We start from the raw sequence: 11,594 nt of genomic DNA on the forward strand, positions 1-11,594 counted from the left end.
ATTGAAGACCCATGTTAATACCTAACCTATGGTACTGTTTTATATGAGATCTTTTAGAGAAAAAGAACATAGCAGTGAATCATTCATGCCATTCATTGATTTTGTTACTTGCACGAAGTTTTTGTCGAGAAATAAGAAAATAAACACAACTCTAATGTTATAAATCTTTTTATGTTGCATAGATTTAGTTAACAGAAGCTCTTAAATTTTTTCGTAACAAGTTACAAGCTACAAAGGCATTTATGGCTTTTTCGTACAAAACGAGACAGAACTTTTGTAATGCAAGGTTTATAATGTTTGATAAACAGGGGGCCTATCGGCTAAAAATGTATCAATCATTAAAGGACAGCATCAATGTCAAAACATGGTATTTAGCCAATGGGATTGGTCAAAAACCATGTTTTAACATTGATGCTGTCCTTTAATGATTGATATATTTTTAGCCGATAGGCCCCCGTGTCATGCTTCACATTTTATGGGCACAAATTGTATGCATTTCTTATAATATTTCTAGAATACTTGTTTCGACTTCGGTCCCTAAAGTCTCTGCCATAAACTACCACTAACATTCACTTCATATGTAATCGTATTATACTTAGTAAAATAACATGAAATTGTAATAGTTGTGAAAAATATTTTACTTACGTGTGTTGCTGCAGTTCGGTACACAGCATTTTCTATCAAGCGGCATCGTCGAAAGTAACCAAATCGAAATGAGAATCAGAGTCCAAAAAAGATAGCGTGGGTCAACAATAGAAAACAGGTCATATAAACAACATAAAAATAAACATAAACGCATTAAAAACACACTAATTTCTCCAACAGACGAATAACGAATGATTTTTTTTTTAAATCGAGTGACAAGACGTGTCATTTAACAATGACCACTAGTGAAACGAAACGTAACAAGTTAACATGCATTAAATTCAAATTATAAGGTAATTATTAAAAATAGTAATAACTAACTTTATTTATTAAAAAATTTAATAATTTTTAAATGTAATAATTTTTACAGTCAAAATTGTCTACTTAATAGATATCATTTTCTGTCTTTTATTAACGACAAAGCTGCGTGAAATGAAACATGTAACGACTCTAGAGAAAAGGGATGCCAGCATAAAAAAATCTTCGGTATTGCCACTACAAATATTGTTGGCGCTCCCTATCGGTTGATGTACGAACTATATCAGTTCATACTTCCATAGTTTTGTTCGAAGCGAAAGCACCGTGATATGAGCCACGCGCACTCATGAAATGCATGAACTGTAACTTTAATAATATTTTTGGAATTAATATTGGAATACAAGGACCGTAGTCTCTGTGGTATTAGACTATTAGTTTTATAATCGAATTATAACCAGGGCCCTGGTTTTCTTGGAGGTCTTTGCAAGAAACCTAGCCTATAGAATTTACATTCCGACATTACAGGTTTTTAAGAGTGAGTAATGAGAAAACGCGAAATATCTACTATGTAGCATGTGCATGATAATCATTAATAAAAATAAAAGATCAAAAGCTAGACTACGATACTGTTACAAGAAAAAAATAATGCTTTTTCATCATATTATTTTAGGCATCGCAAAATTTATAGGTATGAATGGTAAAAGGAATAAAGTTTTATTAAAAGCTTGCAGGATTTATCCCTAAAAAAATAAATGAATTTGCTTGCTAAATAATAATGCTAAAAAAGCAATGACAAATATTTTTGACAAAATAAATGATAAAAATTGATTAGCAGTCATTAAAATCTAGGTACATTAAGTTTTTTCAAAAAATTGTTCATGTTCTGTGCACATTTTCAACAAACAAAAACATGTTCTCCACAATAAAAACAACGTGGGATGTTTTTGCTTGTGGCTTTGATTTTGTATGAAACATGTCGGACTGCGTATTGCAGGATCGGACTCCTGCCGAAGCAATATGTTTTATGCATAGACATCGTATGAACCCGGTCATTGAACAAACAAAATGGCATCGATTCCTCGGTGCTAAAATAAATAAGGAGTAGTGATTAAACCGTGAATTTTTTTTGTTCGGACGACCATATCTTGTCCTTTATATCATTGGCTATGTAAACTCATGGGCCAAAATTCTGTGTTTTATTTAGACCAATGGACCTTCACACATTGATTTTTAATTTTTTAATATAATAATATAAAACCAAGCAAGTTTTTAGTACAACTTATTCCTTCCCAATAAAGCAGATTAGGTATAGTCCAGCCTACACGCTCAAGTGCCATGGTCTTTCCGCATTTAGACGCCTCCCCCTTCGAAGCTTCAGAATAGCTCCATCACGGATGAAGGTGATGACGCATCACTGAGGTCGGTCCTTTGGTTAAGGATCCTGATCGCTTGGTTGGGTTCGATGTAGTCTATGTTGGTGTTGCTGAGAACACCCGCCGCGTCCTTGGGTTGTTTGATTAATAAGGAGCGGAGGCGACGCGCGTCGTCATAGTCCATGTTAAGGAGTTTACACGCCTCGAGTAGCCTGGTGACACGAATATTGACTATTATAAAAAAAAGCCGGCCAAGTGTGAGTCAGACTCGCGCACTGAGGGTTCCGTACTCGGGTATTTTTTCCAATATTTTACACGATAAATCAATAACTAAATTGTGCCTAAAAATAAATAAAAATCTGTTTTGGAATGTACAGATAAAGCCCTTTCATATGATACCCCACTTGGTATAGTAATTATCTTACTTTGAAAATTGAAACACATTTTTTTTTAATGATGTAACCACAAATTCGCGGTTTTCAGATTTATTCCTGTACTTGTTGTATAAGACCTATCTACCTGGCAAATTTCATGATTCTTTGTCAACGGGAAGTACCCTATAGGTTTTCTTTACAGATACGACAGATGGACAGACGGACAACAAAGTGATCCTATAAGGGTTCCGTTTTTCCTTTTGAGGTACGGAACCCTAGAAATAACATTCCTGCTGTTATCGCTACGATAATAATCGAATTTATGTGGCACTTAGTCGATTTTTAAGTGACTTCGGAAATCTGTCTATATTTTAACCATTAGTACTAGCAATGCTGTCAGGCAAAAAGAGCTTACACTCACTTCGCTTTCCAAAGTTAAAAAAAATGTATTAGTCAAAAATAACTTACTTGGGCAATTGGTTGAGAGACGAGGAGAATTTGTTGGGCGGCGCGAATGCTGGCACGAGGTTCCTTCTCACGTCGTGCGTGAACTGTATAGTGCCGCCCGTGTTGAACCAGCTCTCTAGTACCACTTCCTAAAGTAATACAATTCATTGTAAAGGAATCATTTGGGGAAGTAAATTAAAAGTTTGTCGCGCTACAGAACACATAATAGTACCAGAGTGAACTAGAGTGATGGAACTCTCGGTTTGATTCTGAATCGACGATAATGACAAATATTAGGGCTATTGGTGACATGAATTCACACAAAAATAGGACTATATTAGGGCTACCTGCGTCAAATGCACTAACATTTGACCACCATTTGACGCCTGTCAGGGATGTCGACGCCTCGACACTACCTACTATGTACAGAAGTTGCAGACACAAAAGTTGCTCCTTTGATTTTGATCAAAAACAGCCTAGATTACACGGTTGTTTACTCATATTTGGTTATTCGAATAACTTTATTCGAATATAATAACTAACTTTATTCGGGCTCTCCCGAATTAACATTTTTTGACAGAAATCCTAATGGTTTTTTTGGCCTGGTCGAATGAGCTAACCAACGAGGCTGTTTTTTTTAACTTGCACTTGATTGCAATCACATCATACAGGAGATAATGCTGCCCAAGGTGGAGTGCGCCTGCTTTTGAGAGGTACTAATATTCATTCTATATTCTTGTAGTGCGTGTTAGAAACGAGGAAGCAAATCGCTTCGTAAGTCTGTGGGATTTTGACAATGTAGACACACTCTCTGAAATATATCTTGTAGAACACTAACGACAGGCAATGTTTTAAAACTTGCGCCGATGTTTCAAAACTTTGATGCCCAGGATTGACCAGCGCAGTCACCTTTCCTGTAAGAAGAATTTTCTACGCGGCTTAGTGAATGTCTTACCTCAAAGATATAATCATCGACGTGAGCAGCGAGTCTGGTCCTAAGGTTCACGGCAAGTCGCGGCGCCAGAGTGGAGGAGGCGCAAGATAATCTTGCACATAAGGAAGACAGGGGTCCACACAATGGCGAGGAGACACTTAATGCCACTTGTTCTATTGTTGGCATAGAATGCCATCTGCAAAAACATGTATTTTAAGTTCTTGTGCAGTCCTTGCCACATTTTAAATATTTCTGTGGAGTTAGGTATATCTACGTTTGTATAAAATCTTGCAACATTATTCATGATTAAAACTTACTCTACATTTTGCTGATGCTATATTTTTCAAAAAATGTTAATGTTTGAGGTTCTATATTATGTGCTGTAAAAATTAGTTAAATCCTAAAATACCAGAACCTCTATGATTGTTGTAGAAACAGTCGCGACATTGTTATTTATCACTAGTGTTTTGTGAAATCTCAGTCAAGCAAAAATAGGTATGTGCGAGAGTTTGAAGACATTTAATGAATAATAGAGAGTTCAATTTTACACGTTTGTTACCTGATCTATTTATTTAGGTCGCATAGGATAACCTCTAAGGCACGTTCGCCCCCAAACACGCCATCTTCCTCATCTAAGGTCTCTTCTACTGCTAGATTGGTGATATGAGTAATCTAATGGATTAAAATAACTCACTTCTGCTTCTTCGCGTATAGTGCCCTTGAACTCGAGCAGAATGCGATTCATAAACGCAGATAAACCCAAGTTCCTCAAGCGCGCAAGCCGGGCGAGTCTTCGAACATGCTTCCTTCGCTTACTAAAGGCTCTGCTACTTCCAGACTAGTGATAGGAGTAATCTAATAGCTTTAAATAACTCACTTCTGCTTCTTATAATCGCGTATAGTGGCCTTGAACTCGAGCAGAATGTGTTCCACAAGCGCAGCGATGGCCGAGTCTCTCAGGTGCGCTTGCAAGGCCGGTGCGTCTCCGAATACGCCTCCTTCCTCCGCATCTTCCTCTGCTAAAGGCTCTGCTACCGCTAGGTTTGCTATTGGGGTTAACTAGAACAAAGGGACAGTCTGATCATAATCATTAACTAAACCAACCTACTACTGACCAATGGTCCACTCTCAAAATTTGGGGTTGTCTGACAAATCTAAATCTAGTAAAGCACAAGAATTTTCTCAACTAAACGTCGCTTCGTTACGTTTAGGCGTCGAAAATTCGTCACCGACTAAGCCAAATATTGAGTTATGCCATTTGGCTTAGTTGGTGTGCTTAATGGCATATGTTGAGCCAGTTAATCAGAGAAGTATGATTTAGAAGTCAAACTGCTTTGATCCACAATAATTAATCCTGTGCGTGTTTCTAAAGATGCTTCCTTAGAATTAAGAAAAATCCCCTAAATCTACATAAAATTTCAGCTTCAAATGTTACGGTTCTGACTTACAATTTCCAATTGGCTTAGCTCCAACACCATAGAATTTCTCTTCGTCACTTCTTTTAAGGCCAGTTTCTTAGCACTTTCTTCAACTTCATTCAAGGAGATGCTTTCATCCACATCCTCTTCGGCTGGTAAATAATACAAGATACTTGAATCGATGTGTCAAAAGCAGACTTCTTAAACATTCCCTTTTCTGACGATAATTTAAAAAAAAAACTGACTTGGTTCAAATTTTTTTTACATGTTGACTTTTGAACTGATTAAGGGATTTCAAAATATTTCAGAAGGTACAGTTAGCGTTATAAGCGGATGTAAGCATCCCATTCTGTATCTAGCCCACATATTACTAATTAGAAAAATGGAACAAAAGAAATAAGTGGAATATACCTTCTCTATATCCGTGTCTTGTGGTATCCTCCGTGGTGTCATCACTATCCGAGCTGGAGGAAGATTCGGTTTCGTCCTCTTCTATCCCATTCTTTCTCTCATCCTTGTGTTGCTGATGCGTAAAGTGTTGGAATTGACGCCGGTAGTAGTGCAGTTGGAGATAGTGCTTTATCAAACAGAGAAGTAGAGGAAAAATTATACCAGGAAGAAAATTGAAATGATACAGCTTTCTCTCAAAAGAACCTGGAATTTTTGAACAATTAGTGTCCCATCTATTATATTTCTTCTGAAAATAAAAGCTACTGAGCCAAAGCAGATTCTGATAAACAACTATTGACAATTCCTTGCAATGTTGCAAAATATTGATGCTATTAATTTTCGCAGACCAGTGGATACTGAGAATGCGGCGAGGGCTCCTTACCACTTACCAGTGAATGTGCCCACTGTAACAGCACAGTTCTTGTATGATGACCCGCATTGATGATTGCGATGAGAGGATGTGGCCCCGGCACAAGGAATGACTCGGTTTTCAGCGTTGATGTAGCCGCGTTCAGCAACTGAGTCAAACGAATACGCCATTCCTCTATGAGTTCTAGTTGTAGTTCTAGGAATTGTAGCCTGCAGAAAACAAAGAGTTTTTAGAAAATTATGTGTAGTTTAATCAATTCTTTACTGTATTTTGGGAGTTTTGAAATGGAGAAAATAATTTGAGTGGAACTCCAACTCTACGAGCATATCGACAATCGAAGATTATGTAAATGAGAAATTAGCATGGATTTGACTCGCTCCAGCAATGCGCGGGGCTGCAATTGCTTGTATAGCACAGTACAGTGCAGTATGGTATATTATTGTAAAGTGAACACTTAAAAAAAGAAATCACCGAGTTTCTTGCTCGTTCTTCTCGGTAGGAAGGGCCTTCTGAACCAGTGGTAGATTATTTTGACGATTCAAAGGCACTTGTAATAAGTTTATTTGAATAAAAATCTATTCTATTCTAACTTTTTGGTACAAATAATTAATAAATAAACTTACCTATGTCCAGGTTGTGGTAACATGGCATATCTGTCCTCTATAGTTTTGAGCAGGGCTATGAACCAGTCCGCTCCGCGCGGGACCCACACCACTGAGCCGACGGCCGCACCCACCCCCGACGCAACCGCTTCGATCCACTGCTCATTACCTAGCGTTTCGTCCATTTTTGCTAGAGCATCTAGAAAATACGTGAGGTAAATAAAATACATGTAGATATAGATCCAGATAGTTTATTCAGTTGTGGATAGTGAGGTCCCAGGTTTTAGAGTTGCAGGTAGTGTTAAAAAAAATAGCTATTAGAATTTCTGTTATGATATTTGAGGTAGCAGCACCGAATATTTAATACTTTTATTAGGTATTTAATACTTGATAATTAAGTCCAATCACTCCACAAAAAATAAATACTCTTATTACGACACAATAAAGTGCACATAGCGGTGCCGCCTAATATTTCATAAACGCCTCTTTCTATCGCTCTTATTTCTCTCTCTCTCATAAAAGATCCCTGAATAGTCCGCGAGTCCTCTAATTTTCACATTTATCGGCACTCCGAGCATTATTTCTATGTCCTATGTAAATTTATTTTACCGAAATAAATATTTTTGTATTTTTTTTGTATTTTGTATAAACATTAGCATGTCGGTGACGCGACCTTGCTGTTTTTACTCATCCCAATATCATCCAACGCCCTTAAAGAAATTTTTAGTTTAATAAAAAAATTATCAAGTTAACACTAAACTATGGTTCACTTACATTTCTTTTCTACAGCCAACCAACGAACAAAGGTCTCAGCTTTAGTCAGTACAGATATGACGCTGTTGGTTTCAGTGCCACTGATAGCCGTCAACTCTCTATGGAAACCCAAGGTTTCGTCCACGGCGTGCGCAAACGCCGCGTCTACATCACCCATTTCCCCCTTTGCGCCTTGTGTATGGTATATAGCTAATACTGTGTGAAGCCTTTCAGCTGCTAATGCTATCAATCCAGCATTGAATTCATCCTAAAAATAATAATTCGTTAAAAAACTGGCAACGAGAATTCCGGACCTAGGACTGTTCTGTAAAATAATTTATTTTTGCCATAGGCATCATACCCATTATAATAAGTCTAATTAATTATTATTTCATAGTTTAACAAGTGTAAATTAAAAATTTATAACACCCCCGACAAGTGAAGGTTACAGTAACTAGAAAAGAGCTGATAACTTTCAAACCGCTGAACCCATTTTCTTGGATTATAGCTAAGAACACTCTCTATCAAGCCACCTTTCAAACAAAGTAACTAAATTAAAATCGGTTCATTCGTTTAGAAAATACGATGCCACAGATAGATACACAGATACACACGTCAAACTTATAACACCCCTCTTTTTGGGTTGGGGGTTACAAAGAACACTAACCACTGCATTGACATCTTTAATTTGAAGTTTTTCGGCGATTGGTTGCACATTGTTCTTGACAAACTCCTGATGATCCTTTATCCAAGTCAGGGTTTGAGTGAGGAACCACTCTGGGCGATCGATTCTTGCCGTCTGACGTGGTCCAGTGAAGTGAAAGGCGAATCGCTTTTTCAAAGGCCTTAACAAAACTCGCACTGGGAGGCATGGGTCTTGTCCTACAAATACGAAGCTTAAGGTGCAACAAACTACAATACTGATGGAGTTATACATTTTATATACTTAAATAAATGACCGCTAATATTCTTAGGTCCACATGTATAAGAACAGTTAAACTCATTTAGTTTTCAAGTATTATTTGGTTTTAGATAAATTTTGTAATGCTTATGCACTTATTCAATTTCGAAAAGTAAAATAATACAATATTTCTAATTCTGTTGTATACAATCTTTGAACTAAAATTACAGTTCTTAATGTATTGCCTTCCTTTTCATAATGTTTTCTGTGGAAAAGGATCACACTAGATTTTGAACTGTCAATTTAGTTTAGTGTAGAGAACTTGTACAATAGAATTAGCGATATTATGCACCTATATCAATTTTCTATCATCATGTATGTATCACTATCTTGCGAGAATGCAAAGCTGATACACCATCATCATTTCAACCATTACATTGCCTGTCTTGAGAGAAGAGTTTAGGCCATAGTTACAGCTTTCAAGCCAACTTACTATTTAAATTCTCATACCTTGAATAAAGTCTACAGAGACAGAAGCAGCCGTTAAATCCCTTGGCTCTTGTATGAGGAGCAGATATCTTGTCAGATTAGAGAATTTATTTAATACTTCCTTCGGCAACTGCGAATTGTCAGCAGCAGATGACAATGGCCATTTTATTAGTTTAAGTACATCTTCATAATGTCTGCAAATAAGCATGATTTGAATGTGTGTGACGCGTGGCGCTGCTATGCTATGCCATGCTGTCGTTATTCATAGCGTAAGTATAGTGTGTCCACAAATTTATCCATATTTTCAAAAAGCCAAATTTTAAGCCTAAAGCTTTTAATATTTATAAAATAATGCTGGTTAGTACTACTTCCAACATAGACTAAACACTTTCCATCAAGTGAGGTACTACCAAGAACTAACTTGTCATAGAATTAAAAAATCTGTCAGGTGTGTGTCGGACTTGTACACACACTCATCCATACTATCATACAAGTAAGCACTTTCAATTTTTTTTATTTTCATGGCAGCCATTTTGAAATTTTTATTGTTAGCTCTTGTAGCAGCAATAGAAATACACATTCTGTGAAAATTTCAACTATTATGGTTCACAAGATACAGCCCACTAACAGACAAATGGATGGATGGATGGACTACAGAGGCTTAGTGATAGGGTTACATTAGCAACCTTTGGGTACAGAACCCTAAAAGCATGATTTACTATGAAGTGTGTTTTATATATAATAGAATATCAATAATATCAAAATACTAAATAGAATAGAGCACATACTTTGTAAGATGGTCCTTTAGCACATTGTGCCAATAGTGTGTATACTCCTTTATGTAAGCACCCTGGTGAGCTTTCTGATACTTATTGCACATTTCCTTCATCTCACCATACAATATCACTAGTGGCTCATCATCCTTGCATTGTTTCATTTCAGTACTGGAAAAACAGGTCAACATTATTTTATTATTGAAAAACAAGCTATTGGTTCAATAATTCAGCTGACTGAATGATGATGATTTGACAACTATGACTCAATTTTAGAACAGTATTAGGCAGTTATGCTTGCAAATGACTTGCAAGTGTTGAAATCACAAACTTTGGATTAAATTTAAGCATCGTTTTAGATAGTTTTGCTTAACAATGTGTGCAAATTTAAGATGTTTCTGAGATGCAAGCTATCTCTGGACTAAATTTTGACAATAATGGTCAAAACAATTGGCTGTGAAAAGCTGGCAGACAGACAGACAAACTTTTGCATTTATAATATGAGTATGAATTTAGATTATATGTGAAATATTAATTTTACAAACCTTAATTCTTCTATCCTTGTGTACAATTTAAAATATGCAACCACCTCTTCCAGTCGACCAATAGCTTTGAACCTTTTATCCAGCTCTTTTGTCAATGGTTCTGTTTTAGCTAGAAAGGTTTCAACTTTTTTCTTTAACACAGCCCTTTTCTCCCTGATGCTGTCTATCTGTTTAGAGTTTAACTCAGCTTTTTTAATTGCCGAGGACAGTTTTGTTGGTACTTCATCACTTGATGCATGTAACTAAAAGAAATATAATTGTATAATGTATATATAAAAAAGATTGCATGCAGTAGTCACAATTTTTTTGTTGATTAGGGGAGTTTAAATGAAATTTCGACTTTCATTTTAGACAATCATCATGACCTACTCATCCACAGTCCACTACTGAGCATGGGTCTCCTCTCAAAATGAGATAGATTTAGCCATAGTCTACCACGCTGGTGAAGTGGAGATGGTTGATTTCGCACACATTTAAGAACATTAGATTTCCAGAGATCAGACCCCCAACCTCCTGAATTGAAGACTGACGCTTTAACTATTAGGCTACACATCTTTGCACATCTCTGGTGAAAACGCAGCCTTACACTTCTATCAGTATTAAATTTTAGCTTAAAATTATTATAGCTACTGCACACTAAAAGTCCTTAATGAAATTGAAGTAGGTAACAACTTACGATACTTTGTAACTTCTTCCTCTTACGTAGCAGTTCAGTTTCTAATTCATAAGCACCAGATAGATTGTTAATATCACTACCGATTCTTAAGTTAAGGTTTTGGATTATTTCTTTCTTTATTTCATCTTTCAAATTAGACTCGTGCATTATATGCATCTTGGAATCTTTTTTAATTAGCGAGTGTAATTCAAAGCAGTGAGGTCATTTTAGTATTAAGGTAGAATTCAATCTAGTATGCACTTTAATAATTGTGGATGATTTATTCAGATTTTTATGAAAAGAAATCAACAAATCACAATCAAATGACAAATCCACAAGGCAGCCAGCTGTTGTCAGAGTAATTTTTTTTCCTCTCTCGTCTGGCTTTACAAAGATTAGCCAATGTCAAGTTTGTAGTTATTTGTAACAAGTTAGTTAAACTATACAAGTATGGATCCCATCTGTGCCGGCGCTCGCGCTCGCCGACATACGCACGGCACCCCTTAGAGTGCTTTCCAGTCGGTTTTAACAACAAAAAAAACACTCCAAAAAGGCAGAGCACGCCTGCCAGCTAACACCTACACAGACGAAGTGCAGACGAAGTCCT

At 36.5% G+C, this 11,594-nt stretch overlaps 1 protein-coding gene across 1 annotated transcript; it reads right to left on the reverse strand.

Moving 5' to 3' along the window:
- Positions 1–2,005: 2,005 nt before the first annotated feature.
- Positions 2,006–11,341, reverse strand: LOC123871663 (RAD50-interacting protein 1). Its single transcript, XM_045915573.1, has 14 exons — positions 11,009–11,341; positions 10,333–10,574; positions 9,803–9,958; positions 9,036–9,208; positions 8,292–8,506; positions 7,646–7,892; positions 6,893–7,070; positions 6,289–6,478; positions 5,861–6,026; positions 5,480–5,601; positions 4,909–5,090; positions 4,053–4,227; positions 3,119–3,246; positions 2,006–2,488 (listed from the first exon to the last, which is right to left on the reverse strand). The coding sequence occupies exons 1-14, from the start codon at positions 11,162–11,164 to the stop codon at positions 2,278–2,280; spliced, it is 2,541 nt and encodes an 846-aa protein (XP_045771529.1). The 5' UTR covers positions 11,165–11,341; the 3' UTR covers positions 2,006–2,277.
- Positions 11,342–11,594: the final 253 nt, after the last annotated feature.

Source organism: Maniola jurtina, chromosome 14 (assembly GCF_905333055.1).
Source record: "Maniola jurtina chromosome 14, ilManJurt1.1, whole genome shotgun sequence".
NCBI lineage: Eukaryota > Metazoa > Arthropoda > Insecta > Lepidoptera > Nymphalidae > Maniola > Maniola jurtina.

Excerpts from the sequence above, each read along its gene's own strand:
- LOC123871663 (XM_045915573.1), bottom strand. The coding sequence starts at position 11,164 with ATGCATATAATGCACGAGTCTAATTTGAAAGATGAAATAAAGAAAGAA. Across the intron at positions 6,479-6,892 it reads TTACCACAACCTGGACATAG|GCTACAATTCCTAGAACTAC; the intron begins GTAAGTTTATTT and ends TGTTTTCTGCAG. Across the intron at positions 3,247-4,052 it reads TCGATGATTATATCTTTGAG|GAAGTGGTACTAGAGAGCTG; the intron begins GTAAGACATTCA and ends GTATTACTTTAG.